The 26,886-nt window shown below is 36.4% G+C and overlaps 3 protein-coding genes across 3 annotated transcripts; 1 reads left to right on the top strand and 2 right to left on the bottom strand.

The window, feature by feature from the left end:
- Positions 1-13: 13 nt before the first annotated feature.
- LOC106138732 (solute carrier family 25 member 35) lies at positions 14-11,326 on the bottom strand. Its single transcript, XM_013339996.2, has 6 exons — positions 11,151-11,326; positions 4,283-4,385; positions 3,449-3,624; positions 2,422-2,672; positions 1,885-2,103; positions 14-1,105 (listed from the first exon to the last, which is right to left on the bottom strand). Exons 2-6 carry the CDS (start codon positions 4,376-4,378, stop codon positions 912-914), a joined length of 936 nt encoding a protein of 311 aa, XP_013195450.1. The 5' UTR covers positions 4,379-4,385; positions 11,151-11,326; the 3' UTR covers positions 14-911.
- On the bottom strand, positions 4,915-26,870 carry LOC106138744 (uncharacterized). Its single transcript, XM_013340016.2, has 11 exons — positions 26,550-26,870; positions 25,968-26,219; positions 25,281-25,483; positions 24,812-24,935; positions 24,006-24,148; positions 22,869-23,060; positions 22,192-22,300; positions 9,921-10,163; positions 9,368-9,694; positions 8,552-8,694; positions 4,915-7,779 (listed from the first exon to the last, which is right to left on the bottom strand). The coding sequence occupies exons 2-11, from the start codon at positions 26,204-26,206 to the stop codon at positions 7,571-7,573; spliced, it is 1,932 nt and encodes a 643-aa protein (XP_013195470.2). The 5' UTR covers positions 26,207-26,219; positions 26,550-26,870; the 3' UTR covers positions 4,915-7,570.
- Positions 21,507-22,756, top strand: LOC106137708 (uncharacterized). The gene is made up of 2 exons (XM_060944470.1): positions 21,507-21,596; positions 22,102-22,756. Exon 2 carries the CDS (start codon positions 22,279-22,281, stop codon positions 22,687-22,689), a length of 411 nt encoding a protein of 136 aa, XP_060800453.1. The 5' UTR covers positions 21,507-21,596; positions 22,102-22,278; the 3' UTR covers positions 22,690-22,756.
- Positions 26,871-26,886: the final 16 nt, after the last annotated feature.

The following is a 26,886-nucleotide window of genomic DNA, read 5'->3' as shown; positions in this document are numbered from 1 at the left end:
ATGAAAAACGAAGTAAAAAATAACCAGCTTTATTAAACTTACACGTAATAATTAATAATAGAAGGAATTAAAACTTTTATTGCTTTATAACATAAATTCACAGCATATTATCATTCATCTTTTTGTAGGTCTTCACGCAATAGAATATTTAACAGCATCATCAATTCTACAAAAAATATATTTGTATTGATGGATTCTCAGTAAAATAGATTTTGCCATTTGATAATTGGTTATAGTTCATTCTTTCATTCGTATAATCACGTCTACATCCCTTGCGTGGTAGACGAAGCCAGCCGTCTTGAAAGACTGACAGGCCACGTTCAGCTGTTAGGCTTGAGATTCAAATAGTGACAGGTTGCTATTATAAATGCATATTCCACCGAAACTATCTACACATGTATTGGTAGTATAGAAATCTCAATAAAGTCTTACATTATTCCGATTTCCCGGCACCAATAGATTTCGTAAAAGGCGACTAAGGGACAGGCTAATATAATTGGGATTCCTCTTTTAGCAACTAGCAACCTGTCACTAATTGAATTTCAATTCTATCATTAAGCCAAGCCGCTTAACTTGACCTTCAGTCTTTTGATGACTGTCGGCTCTGTCTACCCCGCAAGGGATATAGACGTGATAATATGTTATGTTTATTATTCCAATTTCTAAGATTAATATGATTCGTTCTTTTTTATTGTTTTGCTCGCTTAGATTATATCAATACATACATACATAAAATCACGCCTCTTTCCCGGAGGGGTAGGCAGAGACTACATCTTTCTATTTGCCACGATCTCTGCATACTTCCTTCGCTTCATCCACATTCATAACTCTCTTCATACAAGCTCGGTGGTTTCGGGTACTTTTGACCTGACCCTTTACCAGTATATATTATATTATATCAATGATCGCTGTTATCTTCTCAAATAGTCTTCTAACATCTTCAGCTGGTCCCAACAGACCAATAACAATACGGTATGGGGTCCGAGCCTCAAATAATTTGCCGTTAGCCCCTTGTAGAGCGACGCGGCACCCTCCGTGCGGATCATCTTGACGAAGCAGTCCGCCATGCCATTGTATAACTTGCCTCTGTTTTGGCTGTCTACAGCTGAAAATGTCAATACAGAATAATTAATTGCATTACTATATGGACCGCTCAAGTTTTGAAATGATAAAAATTTCGTTAAACATACATATGTACATACATATGGTCACGTCTTAATCCCTTGCGGGGTAGACAGAGCCAACAGTCTTGAAAAGACTGAATGGCCACGTTCAGCTGTTTGGCTTAATGATAGAATTGAGATTCAAATAGTGACAGGTTGCTAGCTAATCGCCTAAAAAAGAATCCCAAGCTTGTAAGCCTATCCCTTAGTCGCCTTTTACGACATCCGTGGGAAAGAGATGGAGTGGTCCTATTCTTTTTGTACTGGTGCCGGGAACCACACAGCACCTTTTAGCTTTTCGCGGCTGTTGGCTCTGTCTATCACACAAGGAATATAGACGTGACAATATGTATGTATGTACTTACTTAAATATGTATAAGCTAAGAAAGAACAATGATCGTTTGGTCATCAGAAGGACAGTTGCCAAAAACCTTAGGTACTATTACATTTGTGAAAAATGTATAGTGCCGTGTGGTTCCCGTCACCATTACAAAAAGAATAGGACCACTCCATCTCTTTCCCACGGATGTCGTAAAAGGCGACTAAGGGATAGGCTCATAAACTTGGGATTCCTCTTTTAGGCGATGGGCTAGCAATCTGTTACTATTTGAATCTCAAGCCAAACAGCTGAGCGTGGCCTATCAGTCTTTTCAAGACCGGTGGCTCTGTCTACCCCGCTAGGGATATAGACGTATGTTAAAATGTGTAAAAAATGACTTACCTTGATTGGACAACCTTGTGGCGACCACATCGAAAGGGTTCAAGCAGACAGTCATGACGACTCCACCCAACACTGCTCCGAAAAAGGACAAGGTCACTGGGGATTCCGTGAAGAAACCTTTGTCAAGGAGCCTCTCCTTGGCGTAAGCGAAGCTGACCATCTGTGAGCTACTGCCCACCATCCCGCGGGGTATCTGAGGTTGGACGCCACGGAAGAGACCTGGAATAAATGTGTGTTGTTAAGAAGAAAATGTTTTCTCTCTTAAGTTCTTTTATAAATAGGTAAGTACATGTATTTTGTTTTAATGCCATGTGGTTCCCGGCACTAATACAAAAAAGAATAGGACCACTCCATCTCTTTCCTATGGATGTCGTAAAAGGCGACTAAGGCATAGGCTTACAAACTTGTGATTCATTTCTAGGCGATGGGCTAGCAACCTGTCACTATTTTAATCTCAATTCTATCATTAAGCCAAATAGCTGAGCGCCGTATTGGTGCCGGGAACCACACGACACATGCATTAGATATATGCGCTACCTTTAATCCCTTCTCTCATATAGATATCAGTTAACGCATTGAAAGTCCCGGCGTGTGAGTGCTGATAGCCCACAGCGATAGCCCTGGCTGCCTGTGCTTGAAGTCTCGTCTTCACCAGGAAGAATGGGGTCCCCGCTATGGAACCCAGGGCCCCTCCAACTCCTGCTGCTATGGCGCCCTTGACGATGGAAGTCTTGCCAACAGAGTCGGCGGTGTAGCCGCGGCGTTCGGTTATACGGTAAACCCCTAATCTGCGTAGACAAAAAGAGAATTTCTAAACCTCACGTCAAAAAAATGTGCGAGAACATTTTGACGTGAGGTTTAAATATTCTTAATTTAATTCTTAGTTTAATATTCACGAAAACCATACCGTAATTACCACTCGATAGAGGGCGTTAATGCGTTATGCCAATTGCAAAAGATGAATCTAACGAAGTTTTTTTATTTTGAAAATTGTCTTATTACCAGACAATTATGTTATGCTTCATTTGTACTGTGAGAGAAGCCGCGATTAATAGCTAGTCGATACTTACATATATTATTAGATATTTAGATTATTAAATAGGTTCCTTTGAACCTCGCTTTGTTTAATCAACCAAACTTAGTTTTGCCTTGTGATTTACGATAAACGCCAATGTACGCTAACCCACGGGGGAAAACTAGTTTTATTATACCTTTCACTACCCAAAGGTTGGCTGGAAGAGATTGCTTAGCGATAAACGATAAATTTTTTTAGGCTACTAAGGGATAGTCTTACAAACTTGGGATTCTTTTTTAGGCGATGGGTTAGCAACCTGTCACTATTTGAATCTCAATTCTATTAAGCCAAATAGCTGAACGTGGCCATTCAGTCTTTTCAAGACTGTTGGCTCTGTCTACCCCGCAAGGGATATAGACGTGACCACATGTATGTATTTCATCACGTCACTACGTTATTTTGCCAGGCAGTGTGGTTTTTGGCAGAATTATGTTTTTTTTTGGGCAATTAAGATGATTTGTATTGTATTGTATATATTGTTCTGTGAACCTGAAGGTGTTTAGAAAGAATTGGAACCCCAGCATGGCCGGGAGCCCATTTTGGAGCGCCACGAAGCCCTCGGTCTTCGCGATGACGTACAAGCCGTGCGGTACGCTTTTGTAGAACACAGAGTGGTGGCCCTTCCCCTTCATCTCGCCTTGGAGCTGGAGACGGGTCTTCACTACCTTTAGAAAAATGAGGGGTAATTCTACTTTTTATTGGGTTGTTTCTGTTTAAGCACAGTAAATAGGATATTTCAGCATTTCACAATGAGCAAGTTTTGTAAAAAAATTACAGTCACCTGCCAGCTCTTGATGATTTTACTTTGTTTTTAAGATTAATCTCGGGCAAAAGACAGAGGGAAGATACGATAAATAGAGATATGTGTGAGAGGGAGAGCAAGACCAATGCTTATACAACAATTTTTAGGATGTTTATGTCACAACTGGAGTATGCCTTAACGTAAATCGAAAGAAATCCCTTATAAAAGGTTAATGAAAGCCTTTTGAAAGATTTTAAAATGTTTAAAGATGGGAAATTTTGGGAAATTTTAGTGCATTTCTAAACCACACAAGGAACCCACATGTCAAATTTCAATTTCTAGATCCAGTAGTGGCTTCGGCTCTGCTTGATACATACATACAATCACGTCTATATCCCTTGCGGGGTAGACAGAGCCAACAGTCTTGAAAAGACTGATAGGCCGCGTTCAGCTATTTGGCTTAAAGAAAGAATTTGCTTTGCTGTGCTTGATATTAGCCAGTTAATCGATCAGTTTGCTCATTTATGGCGAAAGAAAACAAAGAAATATCTTGGACTATTAAGTGTGAGGAGTAGATTTACCTCTATAGGGTTGGTGAAGACCGTGGCAAACATGGCGGACAGCCCGCCCATTGCCATGTCTGTTATGTCGCGCTCCAAACCCTGCTTTTGTGACATTTTTCATCTGTAAATTTTTAAGGAATGTTTGATGAATAGTACTATAAGATATTCCATAGAAGGTTACAGTAATGTAGTTTTTTTTTTAACTTTTTCATATTGTTTTCGCAGCTCGGAGTCGGAAAATATAAACTAATTTACTATTAGGTAGGTAGGTATTGCGCTAAGGAATATTCAAACATCTGTTTGCGTAAAATAAAAGTAAATATTTACAAGATTACTTAAAAATCATTTATGAAGATCGTTATAACAAAGCATTCGTTTCAGAATAAATTTACTTTAAAACTTTTCCATTCTACTGTTATACTAAAATTACCTATTCGTTGCATAATTGTTTACTGTGTACTCATGAAAAACTCCACTCTTATGTATATATCTGATAACATATTAGATAAAAGTTTTTTCATGTCTCATAAGCGTAGGTCAAATTACATAAAAGAGTATTATTTTTAACTAAATTAGAGAGATGCTATATTCATTAATATATACCTACTTAAACAATGTTTTCAGGAAAATAATAAATAAAAAAGACCACAAAACAAGAACATAATTTATTCAAAAAGCATCTAATGATTAATAACAAATGGCCGTGGGTTGGACCCATCAATAAGCTTTAAAATCAGGAAAATATATTCAACCTTGAAAATCAAATCAAAACAATATGACAATGAAAAAAATTACTTCGAATTACCTTTTTTCTTCCTATCTCTTCCTTATAATATCAACAATTAGAAAATAACAGAAAAATATCGAAGTAATTTTTCCCTTCTTCTTTCTTCTTCTTGCGTTAGAGTCATTTTCAGATTGGATATATTTCCATGACTAATATAACCTTCGATATTAGAAATGTTTGATATTTGTACAGAAAATTGATAATTTGCTTACATAGATAAATAACAACGCTTTGGTATGTTCTGAAAAGATATTGTTAATAATAAATAAATGAATGTATATGTCAAAATATAAAACAAGTCTTAAAGATTATCTATACTTACATAGTTTCACGTAAATACTTTAGATTAAGGGTAGATTCGATATTAAGTGATTCGTATTCTGAGTAAAAAACTATCGTTTCACAATTATTTGATTCTCATAAAAATAAAATAACAGCAGTAAGATTGGCTTTTTAAAGGTAGCGAACATTCAAAATATTTTTTATATTAATAAAGATTTAAACATGAAAAAATATATTTTAAAATAAGCTGCTGATTTTGTATCTGTAATTCAAGGCTCAGATTTTTTTGTCGAGTGAATAAAAAATCAAGACGATTTTTTGAAAATATCAACATTGAGCAATTATTCTTAACATAATAAAATGTTAACCTAGTCTTCACTGGTAATAAACAAGATTTTCTGTAGAAGAATATTAACAACAGCAAAAAGGAGGAAAAAAACGATATCTTTTTTTTGCTGATAAAGATAACTGATTGATACAGGTCGTTTTTTCATTTTAATTAATGTGAACAATTCCAATATGATAACAGTTTTTTGATCTTCGATCATATTAATTAAGTCAAATTAAACTACAGAATTTGTCAACATAAATAATTACTAGATAACAAATTTAGGAAGCTACATAGTGTAAAACATGCCAGTTATATAACAAAAAGTCGATTGGAGACGATTACTTAGAGTAATTTTATTATTTTGTATTGTTGTCTCTGCTACGTTAAAATAAATCAAACATTAACTTGTTATTTTACTATCATAATATTTTAAGGATTTTTAATAGATACGTTTCAAAAATAATAGATTAGTAAAGGTAATATATTCGTACGAATAAAGATACAAGATCTTATGTAAACATAAATAAATTATTGTTAAAACCTCGTTGTTTACTGACGTGAGAATTTTAGAACACAGAAAACATGAGTTTACTTAGGGAGATTCCGAAATAGTATCAGATTTCTTGTTAGGAAAATATGCTTAACTTTTTAGACACAAAATTGGATGTTACTTTATTTTTGTACATATCTCATAGATTCTTCAAAATATTACTCATAACTCATATATAAATACAATAAATAATGCCATACTAACATAAAATTGTTTGGGGGTATTGGGCCCAGTCGCGTTTGGTCCAACCAATCTACCTAATTCACTTGCTCTATGAACACACATATTATATTTGTACTTATTGATAAATTAAATAATAAATAAATCTATTAATATTCTGATATAAATAATAAATAAATTACAAAATGCACTATAAATTACACTATTTAATACTGTATTCTGTAACATGGAGATTGAATTTCATGATCACTAAAATAAGTATGTTATATCAAATTAGTTGGTCTGGATTTCATTGTATAAGTTTTTTTAAAGTGTTGTTTTTTTAATTTTATCACAACTCAGAAATTTTATATTGCTGGCATTCATTATCGCTTAAGTTTTTGTCGTTGACCAATTTCTGCCAAATAAACCGACACTATAGTATTTAATGTTTATCGGAAATGCACTGGTTACATAATATTTTTAAGTCATTTTGAAGCACCATTTAATTTACTTTTTAGAGCAACATTATATGTAATAATCACATTGGCTTTTTGCTATTCATTAATCATCTACACACAGTAGAAAGCATTGGCTCCGCCATTAACATGTTATAAAGTTGAATAAATAAATTATATAACTAATATTAAAAAAAAGTAATTTGTACTAATCGTAAAAGACACTAGTGACCTGCCTAGTCTTCGCGTGATATATATGTTTACATAATTATAATTACATAAACAAATATTTGGATTATAGTTTCAGTAAAGCATACTGAAAATCTTTTACTGGTAATATTTTATTGCTTTCAGTGCATTATAAATCGATTCCGAGAAATACATGTAAAGCAGATTTATTTTCCTTTTTTAGCAAAAGTTATTCAGTAATAAATTAACTTTGTCCGTCATTAATATTTTATACCTATACAATATGTTACCTATCATAAAAATCGCATTAAAATCAGCACCAATAAATATATTTTTTTAAGATTCCTAATTTTAAATCCACATCAGTTCGATCGATTTTAAACTTCCTAGAATATTCTTTTTTTCAATTATTCCAGATACACTATGGATATGAATTGAACCTCAATGATGATGATGATGATATTAGATAGTATCAACTACCTACTAATTTTCTTTTTGCTAAAAATTATCTAAGTAAATCTAATGCCACACAATGGGCTACCTTCATACTTTAATGTACCAAATCTCGTTTTTCAAAACTCTTCTGTACATCCTTCAACATGTCCCAAAAGACCAATAATAGCACCGTGTGCGGAGCCTGCCTTAGGTATGAGGGGCCCATCCCCTTGTAAAATGCCAGTAGACCCTCAGTTTTGGTGATTTTACGTGCGCAATCGACGATCCCCGTGTAGAGTATACCGCGACCTTCGGCGTCTACAGCTGGAATTAATTTTATAGAACTAGTTTATAAACGCGGAATTTTATAACATGTGTACATACATACATACATAAAATCACGCCTCTTTCCCGGAGGGGTAGGCAGAGACTACCTCTTTCCACTTGCCACGATCTCTGCATACTTCTTTCGCTTCGTCCACATTCATAACTCTCTTCATACAAGCTCGGCGGTTTCGGGTACTTTTGACCTGACCCTTTACCAGGACGTCCTTAATTTGATCAAGATACGTTCGTCTAGGTCTTCCCACTCCGACCTTTCCCTCCACACTCTCCTCCAACATGTGTATTTGAAAGAACTTATTTTCTCAATCTCAATACCTTTAATAAGCTATTCAGTTGAACAAGGCCTTTCACTCTTTTTATGCCTTCTGGTCTGTCTATATGTACATAATATGTGATTCAAATTGTTTTATATTAAAGAATTTCTACAGCATAGAGATGGCCTGTAGATGGCGTTCTTAGTAATGACTTAAAAAACATAATCTTAACGTAATTAGAACATACAAAGTATTTTGAAAACACATAAAAAACAATTTGAAGTATGCAGACATAGGTATATGTCGTCTTATTCATTATAGAGCGGACAGTGCCAATAATCACTCTCGAAGGTCTCGAAGGTCACATTCAGCTGGATGGCTCAATTATTGTATTAAGATTTAAAGATATTACTTGTTATTAGACCATCGGCTAAAATCCAAAGTTTATAAGTCTATTAAGGCCACAGGAACAAACCCGGGTGACAAAGGAGCCTTACCTTGGTTGTAAAGCCTGGTCATGATGACGTCCATGGGGGTCAGGGCTACAGTTTTGACGATCGCGCCGATGTTGCTCGCCATGAACGCTGACAAGTATCTCGACTGCTGGAACATGTCGTGGTCATCCATCCACTCCTTGCAACTGTAAGGAAAAAATTGTTTGTTGTAATTTAATGTTTTCTGGCTACTTCTCGTGACTTCACCTGTGAAATTTGGAGCCCATGTTTGATATTGGATCTTGAACAACCTAAAGTATGGATACTCTTTATTAAGCATCAGTCAGTCATGGAGCCATCCAGCAGTTTTTATCGCGCGAGAACTATCGCTGTTTCGCTTACTATTATGACGTAAAACGGGATAGCGATAGTTTTTCGAGCGATAAAAGCTACAGAGGCTGGAGTAAGGGCATTATATGGCTGTTGACACCTTATTCAGATGTTTAATTTAAGTATCGGAGTCGAATTGATTGTCATGGTAATGTTGAAATATAGCTGTACTAGAAACTAGACTTTAACATACATACATATAATCGCGTCTATATCCCTTGCGAGGTAGACAGAGCTAACAGTCTTGTAAAGACTGATAGGCCACGTTCAGCTATTTGGCTTTAAGATAGGATTGACATTCTAATAGTGACGTGTTGCTAGTCCATCGCCTAAAAGAAGAATTTCAAGTTTATAAGCCTACCCCTTAGTCGCCTTTTACGACATCCATGGGAGAGTGATGGAGTGGTCCTATTCTTTTTTTCTATTTGGTGCTGGGAACCATACGGCACTGACTAGACTTTAAAATTTATTAGATTAGATTAAACTTACATGGCATAAGAGGCTATTTGCGACGCAGATCCTATGGAATTTCTTATCATCATCCCATGAGCGCCTCTCCATAGGCCACCAAGGCCGTTCTTTCTATAGATCTTCATCACAGCATATGTGAACCCGCTATGGGCATGTTGGGTGCCCACAGCAATTTTCTCAGCAGAGTATGACATAAGCTGTGTTTTTACCAATTGTAATGGACTTCCGAAGAAGGCTCCACACATCCCGGATATTGAGCCAAACAATAAGCTGTTCTTAAATAATGTATTCCCGTTTTTGTCACGTAATAAGCCATAGTTGTCAGCTTGCTGATATATACCTAGCCTGGAATGTAATTGAAATAATATTTTACACTTCAAAAATTAGAGAATATATTGAGAATACAAGCACAGGCATATGTTACAGATAGAAAGCAGAACTATAGTTTAAATAAATATTAGCATATTTATTAAATAAGATAAATATTCAATTCATCAAGTTTTGAAACTTCCTCAAATAAGCCCTACTTACCTCAAATGCCTTCTCAACAAAAATAAAAAAAAAAGCTTACCTTACACCATTGACAACCAATTGAAACCATAAAGCAGGAACCAGTCCTTTCTGCAATGCGCTGATACCATCGTGTTTGATAATAGTGTACATAGCATGCGGTATGTTCTTGTAGTGGACGGCATGCTGACCTCGGGCCCGGAGCTCCCCTTGGAGTTGCATACGGGTCTTCACAACGTCAAACGGGTTGCTGAAGAAGCCCGCCCCCACTCCCGCTAGGCCTCCCACAACGAAGTCCATTGTGCTATGAATGGTCAATCCACATTTCACTTTTTCTTTTTATATATTCCGAATGTTAGTTTTGTTTATTATTGAAATTATTTGGGTAAAACTTAAATATTAATCTGGTTCAAAAATACGATCTTTTTAAGGGATTTATAATAACAGTTTAGTGACACTTGTATTATTTGACAATAATGAACAGTTGGTTTTAGAATGTGTGAGAGTTATAACTGAATTTTGACAACAACAACACCAAATTAATATTGACATCCTAGCATCTAAGACATATGTAATTGTTTTAAATGAAATGAACTAACCAATTCAGTCTACTTGTAAAGTACTAACTTGTTATCATTTTTATGAGCCTAAAAGTGATAAATATACTTAAATCACGATGTAGTTAATTGGTCATAAACACTCATTTTGATATCACGAAATATTTCTATAAGTCATATCTAAGTTTACAGTTAACTATGAGGAAATAAGTTATGTAATATAGCTAATTTCTGCCATTATCATATTTTTTGGTAAAAGTAAATAATATTAAATTAGATATTATATGTATTAGTTTTGTTTATATATTTTTTTAAATTCATCTAGCCTAAATATGAGGGCATATCTACTATACGAAAGGGTTAATTTGTTATTAATTAAATTTTTTTTAAGGGATACTGGAATGAGATGGAATTGAAGAACTTGTAAGGTTTTGACTCAATTATATAATATTTAACCAGGGGTTTAAATCACACAGCCGAAAAGCCGATATAAATAGGTACTATATTTTTTAGACATAGGTTAGAGTTCGTGACTATAAATGTGAAACTAATGCCGACTGTATATGTTAAATGCAATTAGGTATACAGTATTTGGTGTTTAGTGTCATTCTAAGATTAATTAGCTGTTAATAGAATTATTTTAAATTTTGTATATAATTATAAGACGACATGATTTACAATGTATTTTCGTGACAATAGCTTACATAGGTTAGTAAAAAAAGATCTTAATTTACCTTATTATTATTAGTTTAAATAATAAATCATCTTCTATTGTCCTTCGTAAATGATGTTGAGAACATATTTCTCGCCAACAGATTCCAGCAATTTTATATTTTATCAATTTGTTTCGTAATATTTCGCTCTTTTACAAACTTCGCAGAATTTGCGAATGTCAAAGTGAAATGACAGATAGTCTGGTCAGCTGATTGGATCACGTTCAAAAACATTTTTTCTGTATTTACTTTAGTCTTTACAGATCAGAAATTAATATTCCAATCAACTTTTTTATCCTATCCAAATTCCAACTAATAATTTAAATGCCAAAGTAAGGGGTTATCTACTGAATTAATTTTCTTGTTAATTTTAATTTCTGTTAAATTCCAGTTAAAACTATAATTCCTGCAGGATTTGCGAAAATTTTGAAACTGTATTCTTTTCTTTAGGTATGGCGTTTTAATAGTTGCTTCATGTAAGTGACGCTAATTTCGTCGCTTTTTGTAGATTGCGCTACATTCACGCGGGCGAAGCTGCAGGTAAAGGCTTGTACCTACATGCTCATTAATCTTTTCTCGCAAGAGTACTCTGCAATCTGCAATTGACTTCTTATTCACAAAAAAAGGTGATTTACAATTTCTCAAACTTTTTTAAAATTCACACAAAAAAATTAAAAAGACGCAGTCAATTTGATGGGACTCGGAAATGTTGCACATTGCCTAAAATTTTCAGTTTTACTTATCTATAATAAACAAAAAATAAAAAATGGCGTGTACAAGTGGAATGTTCCTATTTGAAGTGGTCATAGAAAAAGTAAACAGTCTTGTAGACAGTCGAAATTTGGTTATCAGGAGTGATTTCGGTGATATATTTTCTTTAGAACTAAAGGACCCCAAGCAAATGCATATAGTAATGCCGGAACCCCCGCCGTTGCCGCCAGAACCACCTGGCAAGGGTAAGAAAAAGAAGAAGCCACCGAAACCCAAGAAAGGGAAAAAAGGAAAAGTGGAGTTGCCCCCACCCGAACCTGTCATCCAATCGGGGCAGTCTGTCTTGTTTACGAGCACGGCTGAATTTCTAATTCAAACTATGAAACTATTTCCCATGGAGCTATCATTATGGAACAAAGAAGATAACATGTCTTTCATAGGTCTATCGAGGATTGCATGGGATCCCGTATTTTTGAAATATTTGGAAAGAATTTGCAATGCTGAGGAGCCACCGCCGGTGACTGTAGCAGAAGAGTACAATGTGTTCGAAGAAGGTACCGCAAAACTAATGGCGAAATTGAATCTTCAAGTCAAATTATCATATTTGACAGAAAAAGTCACAACGGCATTCCGTACTCTTTCGGAGGATCCAGCTTCCAAGAAGTATTTGTATACTGGCATCAATTCTAAAACAACATCTTTCATTTGTACTATGAAAACAACTGATGAAGATTTTGAAGAAAATTGTAATAAAATCGAGAACAATTATATAAAAGACAAGCCGAAGACTGACAAGATTACTTACGCTGATTACAAAAACGCACCCGGAGCAAACCTCACCTTCTTCAATGAAGGCGACTATTGTTGCATGGGAACTGCGGACAAACCTCCAGAGTCAATGTATAAGTCGCCCGAAACATGTCCTGATATTGATTTCATTGTAGATTATGTAAGAAAGATTATTGTTTCCTGTAACGATAATATGAGAATGTTAACACCCCGCCCTACTATTTCGCCTAGAATTAAAGCCACTGATATTGGCAGACTTTGCTACTGTCAAGAATCAAAATGGCCAGCAGGACAGCTGGCAAATAAATTCAAAGATGCCGTTCAGAAGGCACCTTGCCCTGTTTGCATTAATGCGGGAAAGAAGCCTGAAGGTTCCCGGGCAGCTACATTTGATATAGCGAATATACGGGGGCCATGTGGCAGAGCGGATTGCAGGATAGCAAGAGACCTCAGAGCTTACATTGAAAATCTTGTTGAAGAAGACGATAAAATATTCGATTTGAACACACTCATGGGACCTTGTGGTAGTAAAACATGTACGCTTGCTAAAAAGCTACAAGAGTTCATAAGGCATGAGGGAGTTTTTACTCATGAAAATACTCAAGAAGGGCTTTCAACTCAGTGTGGCTGCATTGAAAAAATGCAGCAAGCTCTGAAAGTACGAGATTCGTGTTCGTCAGTTTGTTCTAAAGATTGTGAAGAAGGCGATAGTGCCGAAGATCGTTGTGAAGGAAAAGCATGTCCATTTTCAAGTGGCAATCAAATATTTAATGTGTTTTACTTTACTGTGGAGCATGATTTTGATAAAGAAAATGCCGATTCTTCAAATGCAGAATCCGACAAATTCAAATACTGTTCCAAAGATTGTCCTAGTATGAAAGATTCAGAAAAGACTTCTTGCTCTAAAACTGCTTGCAGTAGCACAACAGCAAAGTCACCCGCGGACCCAGATGAATCAACATGCGGTATGGTATGTCCCGGTAAAAAAACGAATCCCCCCAGCCCAGCTGATAGCGATGTTATGATACATTTTGATGATATACATAATCCATGTTGTGTTAAATCGTGTGATATAGCAGAAACGGTAAAAGATTTTATTGTAGACTCGTTAATGAGTAAGAAGAAAAAGACTCAAGATGATGATCCCTGTTACTGTGACTGTACGTGTACATTTAAATTTTCAAATAAAACCACGTACTGCGCTGTGTGCGGAGGGTACGAATGTTTAGGAGAAGATATGAAAGATCAACCTGAATTTGCGAAACCACATCCGTGTCCCATATATCATAAGTTGTATGACAAGAAATACATTAAAACTCCCAACCCTTTTCCTGATGAAGATAAAGAAAAAAAGATAGATGCCGCCAGTATAAAAACCACTGGATCAAAAGGCGGGACGGCTTTAGAGAGAGGAGTTGCATCTACACGTTCAATGAAAAGTATATCTGATCGAAAATCAGATCGCAGAAAGTCGGTTACTGAGGAAAAAAAGAAAGGGAAACCGGAGAAAAAAAAGGTGGGGAAGTTTACAGCCAATGTGGATGAAGCAGGTAATAAATAATTTAGTTGTAGGTAGTAGTAGTAATTTAGGTAAGTACGTATGTGCTGTGTGGTTCCTGGCATCAATATTAAAAAGAATAGAACTAGTCTGTGTCCTATGGATGTTGTAAAAGGCGACTAAGGGATAGGCTTTCAAACTTGGGATTCTATTTTTAGGCGATGGGCTAGCAACCTGTCACTATTTGAATGTCAATTCTATCATTAAGCCAAACAGCTGAACGTGGCCTTTCAGTCTTTTCAAGATTTTTGGAACTGTCTACCCCGAAAGGGATGAAGACGTGATTATATGTATGTAGGTGAGTATTATTGATTTAAGTTTTTAAAGTTACATGTAGCTTTTGTTGGGGTTTCGAGATAAATACGAGACATGACACATTATTTACACGTCTTAATGAATTGATTTTCGTGTAGTCATTACCACAACAATAGATATAATAAACGTATGAGTTACATCCGTCTGATCTGAACATGTCTTCTTAAACATTATTGTTTCAGAACCCGTGATTGGAGAAAAGAAGCCAGAACACAAATACCCATATCCCCCTGTTCCAAAACACATGGGATGGAATTGGACAGCCGAAGACATTCCCGGGCTGAAGGTAAAGTAACATAAGCATTGTAGGAAACGCAGTCATAGAATTATCTAATTTACCTTTCAAATCTTATACATACATACATATAATCACGTCTATATCCCTTGCGGGGTAGACAGAGCCAACAGTCTTGAAAAGACTGATAGGCCACTTTCAGCTGTTTCAAATCTTATACAGTATACATGTTTGGCAATATCACCATTGTATTTATTGATACTTAATATACGTATAGGAAACATATTAGATTAGTTGTACCTAACGGTCAGCCACGTCTTCCCCATTCTCATATTAGTTCTTTGTGATTTGTCCTACGATGGTTTGGTTATGTTGAAAAGAGGAATTAAAACTAAGCAAATGTAAACGGCTTTAATGATAACTTGAAAGGAGAGGATGAACGTACGTGACCAATTCAATGACATTGTTGCATGAAAAGATGTCCGATATCGGATGAAAGAAAAAACAAGGATCATGGCAAGTGGCAAGATATGGTCTTATGGTATTTCTTTATCTATTCGGAAAATGTGCTACATTAAATAAGTTCTGTGACAGCTACAGGAAGAGATGAAGATGTCGCCGTCTACTCTTCTGAAAACCACACAACTATTGTATAGGTACCATTATCCCAAAAGTTAATTCGAGCAGCGCCATTTCGCACATTTGTCTCAATTTAAGCTAATATGGATCCTTCCAATGAGGAATTGGACGTGAATGAATGTGTGTTTAGTGGTATTTTATATCAATCGACAGCAGCAGCATTATGCCAAACATACATTCAAGTTTTGGTCTAGACTTTGCAGTGTTTTTTGGTCGGCAAATACTGTACAATGTCTTTGAATAAGTTCGATTTTTTTTTATCAACGTGAATACATATCATATAGGTTTCTTCATTATGTATGTATAATAATGGCGAGGGGAAAAAGGGTATAATTTATTTTTTATTATTTTCATTGGGTTACCCTTTCCCTTTCAGCCACGTCCTCAATGGAGACCTGGTGCTGCTAACAAGATCCTTGTGAGAAGGTACCGTGCGATCCGAGAGGGTCTTGATAGTATTACAGCCAAGAAAAAACGTGCAATGTTGCAACGCAAAAAGAAATCGGATATAAAGCCAACGTTGATTGTTAAAAAACTCGACGGAGAATATACTGTACAAATGGAAGTATTTAAGAAGTATTCAAAAGAACGACTGCTATTCCAAAACCCATACGAGGATAAGCCACCTCTTATATATACGATTGGAAAAACCGAAGAAGAAAAGCGTAAAATTCAGAAACAAAGGGAAAGAAGAGAGAGGAGAGAGACGAGACGGAAATGCAGGTTACTGCAGTCTACCTTCAGAGATAGGTGCCAAGAGATTTGTGTAAAAGCTTACAACCAAGCAATTGGAATTCTACCATTGCCCAACCCCAACAGTCCTGAATGTCCGTGTCAAACGCAGGCACCTGCAGAGAGTCCACCGATAGACTCATGTTCATGTTCAGAAGAAGGAAGTATATCCAGTGAAGACACAGATGGCGATGACTGGACTATAGAATTCTCCCCGCCCGCAGCGATGTATGATCCCAAAGCTAAACATCCTCCGGTATTGGTCGAGAACGAAAGTCAATATACATATTTAGACTACAGAGTTAAAATACTAGATAAGCATGGCAATCAAATACCACGATTCTTCAAAGGCCCTGATGGCAGACAGATTTGCAGTGATTTGGGTGGATTTTGGAGTCCTGATCATGTTTGGTTAGAAATTAATAAAGACGGATATCTGGGCCCCGATGGAAGATGGGTGCCCATGAGCTTTACTGGTCCCGATGGGTTGATTTATTCTGCAGAAGATGGGTTCTTTGTTGATAGTAAGGGTCAGAATTTGAAGATAGGTGTCGATGGTTACATAGACAAAGATTGTAAATGGGTGTGGTATCCTAAAAGAAGAATGCCGTCTAAAGGTGCTAAATCTACAGTGTCATCGTCTGCACCCAGTAAGGTTCCTGGCAGAAAAGGCAGGGGAGATCCTCCTTCTCCTAGTCCGAACACCAAAGTAACCTCTAGGGCGTCTTCACCAGCTAAGGGGAAACAATCGCCACCCTCACCGGGGAAGGGAGGGGCAAAAGTTAATAAAACAGTATCTTACGCTTCCAAGGCTAAAAGTCCTCTAGTAATGAACGTGTCTTTGAATTACGACAGAAATAGACAATCCCGTTACACGGGATTAAATAGGAGGCAGTATGGAGATGATAAGAATTCTTTGATTGACGATAAAAAAATATCGAAATATCGGGAGATAATGCGGGGCCTTATGATGTACGATGACATAGGTGCGTTGAAAATACCAAAAAAGGCGAATCGTGCTTGCAATACTCCTGGCAAACAGATTGCTCAACGGGCTTCTCCGTACAGTACCCAAATACCTCTGACGGCGATACCGTCATTTGAATATAGGGGTTCCATCAAAACCGACATTTCTTCTAACAATTAATCTTTTAAAACAAAAATTATGTAACACGTCTTAAAATTTGAAATAATACAATGTTAATTAAAAATAAAGTTTATTTAGAATGTCGTTGTTAATTCTTCCACTCGAACACAGCGCCCCCGTACCTGTTATTAGAAGAATTATAACCACCATTTTATCTTATATTTTATTTTTTAAGAGCTTTAGTTGGTGTCTTTACTCTGTATTTTGTTTTATTTGCTGGAATGTTCGTATGTTTATTTTTTCTATTAATTTGATCAAATCAAATAACCAAAAGATACGCAGTACAACATAAAGATTATATCGACGTCATTATAATGTTTTTTTAAATGAACGATGAATTCCGGGAAAAGTGATTTTATTTAAGATTTTATTGTGCACTCAAATATATAATCTTGGGAAGTTATAAATAAAAAAAAAACTATAACAATTAATCTACAATTTGTAGGTAGAGTAGGTATCAAGGTTGACCGTAAAAGGTTTAGATACAACAATAAAAAGAAAAAATCCTATTTTGTGACATTGTCAAAATTCAATTTTCCAGATAAAATTTCTTTGGCTTCGTCAAAAATTTCAAGTTTTTCAATATATTACATAATATTTCGTTAAAATGTTTTAGATTTATAAAATTAAAATGGCTTTTTCGGATTCGATGTTTTTGTTTGAGATAGTTGTGGAAAAAATAACTAGTTTTATTGATTGTAAAACATTTATTATAAAAGGTCAATTTGCTGATATATTTTCTATTGAACTCGAAGATCCTGATGGTGTTGTTGTGGCAATGCCACGAAAAAAGAAATCGAAACGGAAATCGGTAAGGGATGCAAAAACATTAACAAAAGAGAAGGAGAAACCCAAACTGCAATGTGGACAGTCTATTTTATTAGCAAATGATATTGAGGAACTAAAAGCATATATGATGCACTTTCCAATTGAACTTTCTCTGTGGGATTGTACAAATCCCAAGAACAAATTGGGATCATCCCAAATATTTTGGAATGAAAAATATATTGATTATTTAAAAAAGCTTAATAAAAAACGTAGACCTAAACCAGTTACGTTAGCAGGAGATTATAATGTGTTTGATGAAATCACTTCAAAACGTATGGCCACTTTAAGTCTCAAAATTAAATTAACTCATATCGTAAAAGGCATCGAAAAGCCTATTACATCATTATTGGATAATAATATTGAAAATATCATGAAAACTCTGTTTAAAACTAAATCGGTTGCAAGTCCATCTATTCCAACTACAATAAACATAAATCAAGACAACATGGATCCATTTGAAACTGGCATTATAAAAGCTAAGTTCAACAGAAAGGAACAAAGTGGGTTAAAGAAGGGAAAAAAATTGACCCAGAATAAAAAAGTAACTACAAAACCAACAAAACCAAGAGTGACTTTTCAAGAAGAAAACACATACATTGAGCCTTATTTAGAAAAAGAAAATAACACAGCTGAACCCCAGGTCATATTACAAAGGATAAGTAGAAGTTTGATAGATATTGTGAAGACTTCACAACAATCTATTAAAGACTATAATCTGACTATTGCTAAATCGAAATCTTTAACCATGTTAAAAGACCCGAATCAATTCAATCCACTGAATTATATATTTGGAGATCAAAGCCAATCTTTTGGAAATAAAGTATATTATGTAGGATACTTCACAGTCCAAAAAGATTCGTCACCATCATCACCTACTCTAGGAGTTTCGGAAGTTGAGAGTTCAGGAAAATCTGTAGATAGTAAACCTAAGTACAAATTAAAGATATGTGAAAGCGAATGTCCCGGGAAAAAATTCGCTTCTGAAACAGATTCACTTAGTCACTTGTCCACTGATTTACCAGCGGAGGCTGAGAATATAATTCAAGTGAAAAAATGTGATGCAGTTGAATGTAATGCTAAGAAACATAGAGAAGTACCTCCTAAGCCAGACGACCGTATTTTAATTGACTTGGGTAGACCACAATATGCAGAGAAAGTAGAACAGGTGGTTGGAGGTATAGGCGCTAAGTTGAAGTTTGGTGATGATCCTTGTTACTGTACCTGTGAATGCACGTTTGGGTTTACAAAAAAAACTACGTATTGCAAAGTTTGTGGGGGATATGAAATAGTTGGCGAAGAAATTGTTGGCAAAGACGGTCAAATGCCGTTTCCATGCCCCATATTTCATAAGTTGGATAAAAATAAATCAAGAACATTGATGAGCACTTCTGGTAGTGATAGTAAAAGAACTGTAAAGACAGCCTCCAGAACAGACAAACAAAACTCTGAACCCGAAAAGTCCAAAAAAGGAAAGCAAAAAAAGAAGGATGACAGATTTAAATTCAATTATGGTTATGAAGGTATACGTATGTATAAACTATATATTTTTTTTTATTTTTTTTCTTCGACATACATCTAATGTATGCGTGGAAATATTAAATATTTTATTTTTGCAGCGCCTCACATAGGTCATAGTCAATGCGGTATGCCATGTACTGGGACGCTAGGAGCCGTACCTAAAAATATGGGTTGGCTTTGGACAGCCGAAAATGTACCTGGATTGAAGGTAAATTAAACTAAATTAAAATATGTGTCGGGCAATAGGGAATTATTTTTATTTTTTCACCTTTTATTTATTTTTTTGTAGTTCCGTCCCATGTGGAGACCTGGTGCAACAAATAAACATGTAGTAAGATTATTAAGAATGGCTAAAAATCCTGGCGAAGTAATTTCTAAGAAGAGAAGAAGAGACCAAAAGCCAAAGAAATCATTGATACGACCTTTACTTATTGTACATAAGAAAGATGGTGAATATACTGTCACTATGGAAACTATGAAAAGTTATAGTAAACCTCGCGCTATTAACCAATACCCTTATGAAGATAAACCACTCATTACTTACACTATAGGACGCACAGAGGCGGAGAATATTGATAGAAAAAAGAAGAAGGAGAGGGAACAAAGACGATTAGAAAGAATGCAACGCAACTTTATTCAAAGTGCATTTAGAGACATGTGCCATGAAATTTGCTTGAAAACATATCAGCAAGCGCTGGGCATTCTTCCTACTACAGAAAGCCCAGATTGCCCTTGTTTCCCAGCCCACCCAGATGCTACACAAGCAAACCCAGACGTGTCTTGTTCTTGTTCTGAAGAAGATTCTCCTGTCGGTAGCGATACTGATTCAGACGAATGGATTGTAGAATTCACACCGCCATCTGCTAAATTTGATCCGAAATTTAAAACAAAAAAGGTTATTAAAGTGGATAACACAAGCCAGTATAATTATTTAGATTACAGGGTTAAACTATTAGATAGATATGGTAATCCTGTACCTAGGTTTTTCAAAGGACTAGACGGAAAACAGATATGTAGTGATTTGGGAGGATTTTGGAGCCCAGAGCACAAGTGGTTAGAAATTAATGTAGATGGATTTGTTGCACCGGACGGTCGGTGGGCCCCGAATGCCTTCTTCGGCCCAAGTGGAGATTTGGTTGAAACTGAAGGCGGGAAATTCTTAGGACCTAACGGTAAATGGTTAGTAATAGGTGTAGATGGTTATGTTGATGCTCAGAATAAGTGGCGTGCCTATCCAAGACCGAGAGGATCACCGCAGCCGAAAAAGAAAGTTCGTCCCGGGAAAGATAAAGGTGGAGCCGGCGACAAGAAGGCAAAACTAGTATCGAGCAAACCATCAAAAGGCAATTTTAGCTGCTTCGGTGACGTATCACCTAAATATTTGTCTGAGATGGGCATTATGGGTCATGGACCGGATAAAAAATTACTAGTAGCGGCCTTAAAAACTTTGATAGGGCGAGGGGAGAAAGTAAAAATTCCCCAGCGACCTTTAGTACCCCGTTCGCCGATGTCGAGAAAGGGCAGAAAGACTCAGATACGTACCCCTAGTGCATATGATGCTCGGAACATAAAGTGTCAACATCCAACACCGTCGTCTAAAGGAGTTTTGGCTGTGAATAATGAAGGCGATAAGATATACTTTAGATTGAAGGATCCTAAAAATCGAAGACCGAAGCAGCGACTCCATGATTTAAATCGGCAGGGAATTAGTTTGAGTTCTTTCCATGTGCCTTGTTTCCATTCTTTTATCAATGCAGAAATGATGAAGAGGCACCAACAGGAGAGAATGCAAGCGTTAAACCAACAAAATAAAAGCGTTGGAACAGAGGCTTACCCTGGCAACACTGTATATCCTGGCAACTTGCGTCCTACCACATAAAACTGCTATCTGTGTTTCGGAAAAGGAATTCGTGATGTTATTGTTAATCTATAGAAATAAGAGGAAATCGTTTACTTTGGTATTGTTCTAAGTTAAATTTGTAACGTAACGTAACTGTAAGTTGTATAAAATAAAATATTCTAATTTTAATAATAATTTAACTACCTAGATACATTTAGATACGTTATGTTCAAATCCTATATCATAAACGCGAAAGTGTTTAAGGACGTGTGCGTTACTCTTTCTACGAAATCCAAAAACGTATTTCATAAAATTTACTACCTGGGTAAATGGAGTAAATTCCCGAAATTCCAACGGGAGCTAAGCCCCGGGCGTCGCTAGTTTTATTTAAAAGTCCGTTTTTATGAGTTTTATTGGCATATTGTTCTCCCCCCATACAGTAGCCCTACCGAGTTGTCCTACTAGTAGAACTACTGGGATTTTTCTTTCCAATAAACTCACCGACAGTAGGACTATGCTTGTGTAAAGGGTTGCCAATGATAAGTATTTTCTTTTTATTTTGTTTTATATTTTTTTTTATTTTGACTATTCATACGATACTTATACGAGCGTATAACTATACAGTTGGATGTGATTCAAGTTTGTAAAATTTTCTCCCAGGTTGCGCAAGGGTGGAGGCCAGGTGCAGTTTCAAAATGTCTCCTCAGAAAACTCAATAGGGCAAAGTTACAAAAATCGACCACCCCTTACCAAAGGCGGTTAAAGAAGTTGAAGAAACGCCTGGTGTCTAAGCCCGGGCTCATCGTCAGCAAAGTAAATGGAGAATACCGTATAGAAATGCAGGTTAATCCAGAAAATTCTGAAAGTAATGATAACCAGACTTATTCTCCGCTGATTTACAAGATAGCTCGGCCCAACAATGAGGAGCGCGTGATGAAACTTGAGAGGAAGAAACGTCGATTGGTGAAAGAGGCAGTTGGCAATTGGCCTGATCCCTTCCACCCTGAATATTGCGAGAGGACTTGTCTGAAAGCTTACAAACAGGCGGTGGGGCTTCTACCGTATGATCCCAATAACCCTGAATGTTCTTGTGAAGAGGCAAAGTATAATGATGACGAGGATGTATGCTCCTGTTGTGAAGAAGATGATGATAGTCTCAGTTCCGATTGTAGCTCTTTGGACATTAATTGGGAAATCCATTTTACACCGCCATGTCTTTCTAAAGAAAATGACAATATAGATCAATGATCTTTAATTATTTATTCTTAAGCAGCAAAAGAAGCGGAAGAAATTTCTAAATCATTAAATAAAGAAGCTTGCGAAGAAGAAGAAGTAACATGTTTTTGAGGAAGATTGTTTTGAAGTAATACACCTGAATGAGCTTTTTTTTTTATTTACTTAAATAAAACTATCATTTTCAATTTAACTTGTTTTATTTCTGCTGTCGGTCATCAAATTGTTGAGCATATCCCAAATGACGAGTGACAGCGTTGTGTGCGGTGCTATTCTGAGATACAAAGGCCCCAGACCCTTGTAGAGGCCGTGCAGGCCTTCAGTCCGGTAGATCTTGGTGAGGCAGTCGAGGACGCTGGTGTAAAGGAGTCCGCCGGACGCCGGGCCTGTAAGGTTATTGGTTGATTTTACTAAAATTTGCTCAAGTCAAGGAAAAGGTGAAACATGAAAACTGTCAATAACAGATGATTTTACATCAAGATAAGAAAAAAAATAACTACCTACTTGTGCTCGTATACCTGGGGTAGCCATGTAATCAGGTGATTTATTAAAGCACTAAGTTAAAAACGGTGTGTTAATATCAATGCACTGATTGAGTCAAGGAGTTGTAGCAGCGAGAGAGTCGTGTAACGAAGTAGGTAGTAGAGACAAAGAGCTTTCTTAAAAATGCTTTTTCCTTGAGGTTTGTGTGTTAACTTTTGAAAACATTTAGCTAGCGTACACATATTTTTCATAGCCCATTACAACTAGCAACTAAAAAGCTTCCAGGGTTAAAGGTTAATCAATGCGATACCGAAGACAATACCACAACTAAGAAGCAATCAACCACCAGCACGATACAAAAAGCATACCCTGGTTGTAAAGCCTAGTATTGACTACATCCAGCGGGGTTTCGACAAGCACAACGAGAACGCCGCTGACGAGGCTGGAGACGAATGACAACGTAAGAGATGATTGCTGGAAATGCCCTCGAGCAAGTAGGGTTTGTTTCAGTCTGGAATCAAGAAATGCGTTACGCAGACGAGCGGTTAATAAGTTTGGTCACGTTTATGGGAATGAAGGAATCAACCTGTTCTTACGTAGTTGAAATGGTTAAGTATTTCCGATAGTTATTTGGGATAATGATATGAGATTTCGGCAACAGCGATTGGCTTTCAAGATGCTCGAAGCAAAACGAGAACAAGTTAATTAACCAAGGAATAGGATTTTTTTTCATGTTATAGAGTGCAGATATTACCTATCTAACAAGTTTCACATTTTGAGCAGACGATATAGATAACCTTTTGGTCCTTCGGAACAAAAATTGGTCTGTGTCATGCTAAGAGTCCTACCCTGGTTGTAAAGGCGGACGGTGACGACATCCCAGGGACAAATGGCCACCGCCACGGCCACACCGCTCAATGCGCTGGCGCAGAACGCCAGCATGAACGGTGAATTTTTCGAAATGCCGCGACTCTGCAACGCTTCTTTAACGCTGCGGGTTTATAGAAATCTAAATATAAAGGTTGACTATTAAATTGTATTTATAGGTAAAACAGCGATAAAGTAAATAACAAAAATAGGTTATAATAATAATAACACCAGTACATGTCATTCGATGGCTTCTTAGAATGGATCGGCCTGAAATTTGGCATACAAACAGATCTCATATCATTTGCAGAAGTCACCAAATAAAAATATCTTCTTATTGATTGGGCAGTGGCTATTTAGTTTGGGGAAACTCAGTCAGCAATAAATTGATCAGTGGCAAAAGAGAAGCAAGCGCAGAGAGCACCGTCAATGACCCATAAATTTTAAATTTATTTCTGTTGTAACTTGTAAATATACAGGTACTGGTATAAGATTATAACTGCTCCCGAGTCCCGAGGCATAAGAGGTGTAATAAATTTGATTTTATATTGTGATTGAGTCAAAGCTGTTTAACTACATTACAGTAACATTAAACCAAGTTGTCCACAAGAACCCCCAATTAGATCACCAAGGGGATCCCCGTAGACTTCACAAATGCTTTAACAAGCCTGTATGGCGTCTACTTATAAAAGACGTTGGATGCACTATTCTTATTGGATGAATATCTGCTATAGTTCAGTTTCCATCTGAAGCAATGGTAAAAGTTTAGAAGGTCAGGACAACTTACAAAGAGAAAGTAGTTAGCTGCGCAGCACTGCCGATTGCTAGCCTGGTGCAGGTCCCATCCACGCCGGCAAAGAAACCACGAAAGCCTTCATTCTTGTAGATTTTACGGCAACCGTCCCATAATCCTAAAATGTTTCCTCCAAAGTCATTTTCTCTAGTTTGAAGCCTGAATGTAATGGAAGGCTTTGACGAACTAAATGATCAACAGTTGTTAGCATCAGAGTGTGAAAATTGGCAATTTTGCTATTTAATTATTTAGACTTGGAAGCAGATCCAGTTGGTTCTCGGTCTATCTAACTAGTCTTATTAAGTTGTCCCGTGGAGTGACCAGTAAGACGATTTTGTCTTTGTCTCAATATTCTTTGTCTATGCGGTTCTTTTAGTTAAGGACTGATAGCAAGCTATCCACAAGTTTTCACTTTTCAGCCTTCGTTCTGGACCGACTGTTTCTACAATAAAATTCTCTATACCTGTATACCTATGTTGTCTCCCGACTGCTATGCTCGGGTGCGCAGCGGCTTGGATCCTGGTCTTCAGAACCGAGGCAGGGTTTCCAGTGAGACCGCTCATAATGCCGCTCACGCTTGACCAAAATACAGCCTTCTTGAAATTCACATCCCCATCTTTGGTTTTCGTCCATCCTTGGACTTCGGCTATGTGATAAGTGCCTAACCTGCAGTTAATTTTAAGCTACTTAGGACGGTTAAATTTCCTCGGTTAGACATATATTTTTACTGATATCAAATAAGGAGAAGGTTCTAAATTCGACCGTTTTTTTTTACTAAGACTAAAACGCAATATAGGTACGACTACCAAATAAATAATAATAATTTAAAATCTGCAAAACTGGATAAAATAACCGATTCATTGCGGATGACGCCAATGAGTGTCATTGATTAAAAGAAATCAATAACGCTCATTGGCGTCATCCGCAATGAATCGGATAAGGAATGATCTAAAAATGTTTTCCTCCAAAGATCTTTTATAAAATAAAATAAATTAATACGGGAAAAAAACATATTAATAAGTTAGCCTCAAAGTATAAAATATATGTAGGTACTCGGTTATGAGATTGTTTTACGGAATCAATGCTTTCTGCTATATGCTGCATAAGATATTTACAAACAAACTAAGATCTGGAAATTATGGATCCGCACCTAACTGAGTTCATAGTGAATCCTAGCAACATCGCAGGAGCCAGACCTTTCTGCAGAGCCATTACACCATCAGCTTTGGCGATGACGAACAAAGCGTGGAAGACCCCCCGGTACCGGGTGGCCTGTTCGGACCTGGATTTGAGTTCCCCCTGAAGCTGCATCCTGGTCTTCACCACGTCCATAGGGTTGGTGAAAATGGTCGCTCCAGCGCCGGCTAGACCGCCAATTACAAAGTCCATTTTGTTTTTTTAACTGGAGAAAAACAAAATATTCTGTACGTTCCCCTGGAACCAGGTTTTTCAAGCCCTGGTCAAGTGGTCAATGGATGAACCGTACTAAGGAATGTCTAATAAATAAGTTGATGAATTTATACCAACTAAGATATATTTAGGCTTTAAGCTTCAAGAAGATAATGATACCATGATGAAATTTATCTTATTTATTTAAGACCAGAAATGTTTGTTTCTCAATCTTATCATATCATTATAAAAAAATAACTATTAATTTGGAACACGATTTAAATAAAAATTTGTTATCACTAACTTAGTTTAGCTTATTAACTTGATTAATTTCATTAATTACCTATCTGCGGAAGATACCCAGCAAAGTTGCAAGTACCAAAAATTAAACCTAACCTATATGGTTCTTCTAATTTAACGTTAAACAACAAAGTTACATCACATCACAATTTACACATGATTGGTATTTATGTTTCTATCATAATTTAGCACAGCACGAATTTCAAGCAAACGACGCAATCGAAACTCTTCAGTAGCGAAACTCATTAAATAAATTTTAATCTTATGTTATTAATTAATTGACATAGAGAAATAACAACATGAAAAATGCAAAATACTGAAATACACGAGTTTATCTTATCGTGTCAAGCATGTGACTGGTAGACGGAATTCGTGACTCG

The sequence above is a fragment of the Amyelois transitella genome, chromosome 5, assembly GCF_032362555.1.
Source record: "Amyelois transitella isolate CPQ chromosome 5, ilAmyTran1.1, whole genome shotgun sequence".
Taxonomy (NCBI): Eukaryota; Metazoa; Arthropoda; class Insecta; order Lepidoptera; family Pyralidae; genus Amyelois; species Amyelois transitella.
This window is presented reverse-complemented; position numbering and strand designations above follow the sequence as displayed.

Coding starts and splice junctions, on each gene's coding strand:
- LOC106138732 (XM_013339996.2), bottom strand. CDS start 4,378: ATGTCACAAAAGCAGGGTTTGGAGCGCGACATAACAGACATGGCAATG. Junction 2,673..3,448: donor TTCTTTCTAAACACCTTCAG/GTTCACAGAACA, acceptor TTGTCTACGCAG/ATTAGGGGTTTACCGTATAA. Junction 1,106..1,884: donor CACAAGGTTGTCCAATCAAG/GTAAGTCATTTT, acceptor TGACATTTTCAG/CTGTAGACAGCCAAAACAGA.
- LOC106137708 (XM_060944470.1), top strand. CDS start 22,279: ATGCAGGTTAATCCAGAAAATTCTGAAAGTAATGATAACCAGACTTAT.
- LOC106138744 (XM_013340016.2), bottom strand. CDS start 26,206: ATGGACTTTGTAATTGGCGGTCTAGCCGGCGCTGGAGCGACCATTTTC. Junction 24,149..24,811: donor CAGCTAACTACTTTCTCTTT/GTAAGTTGTCCT, acceptor ATAAACCCGCAG/CGTTAAAGAAGCGTTGCAGA. Junction 22,301..22,868: donor CGACAGCAGAAATAAAACAA/GTTAAATTGAAA, acceptor CATTACTTTCAG/AATTTTCTGGATTAACCTGC.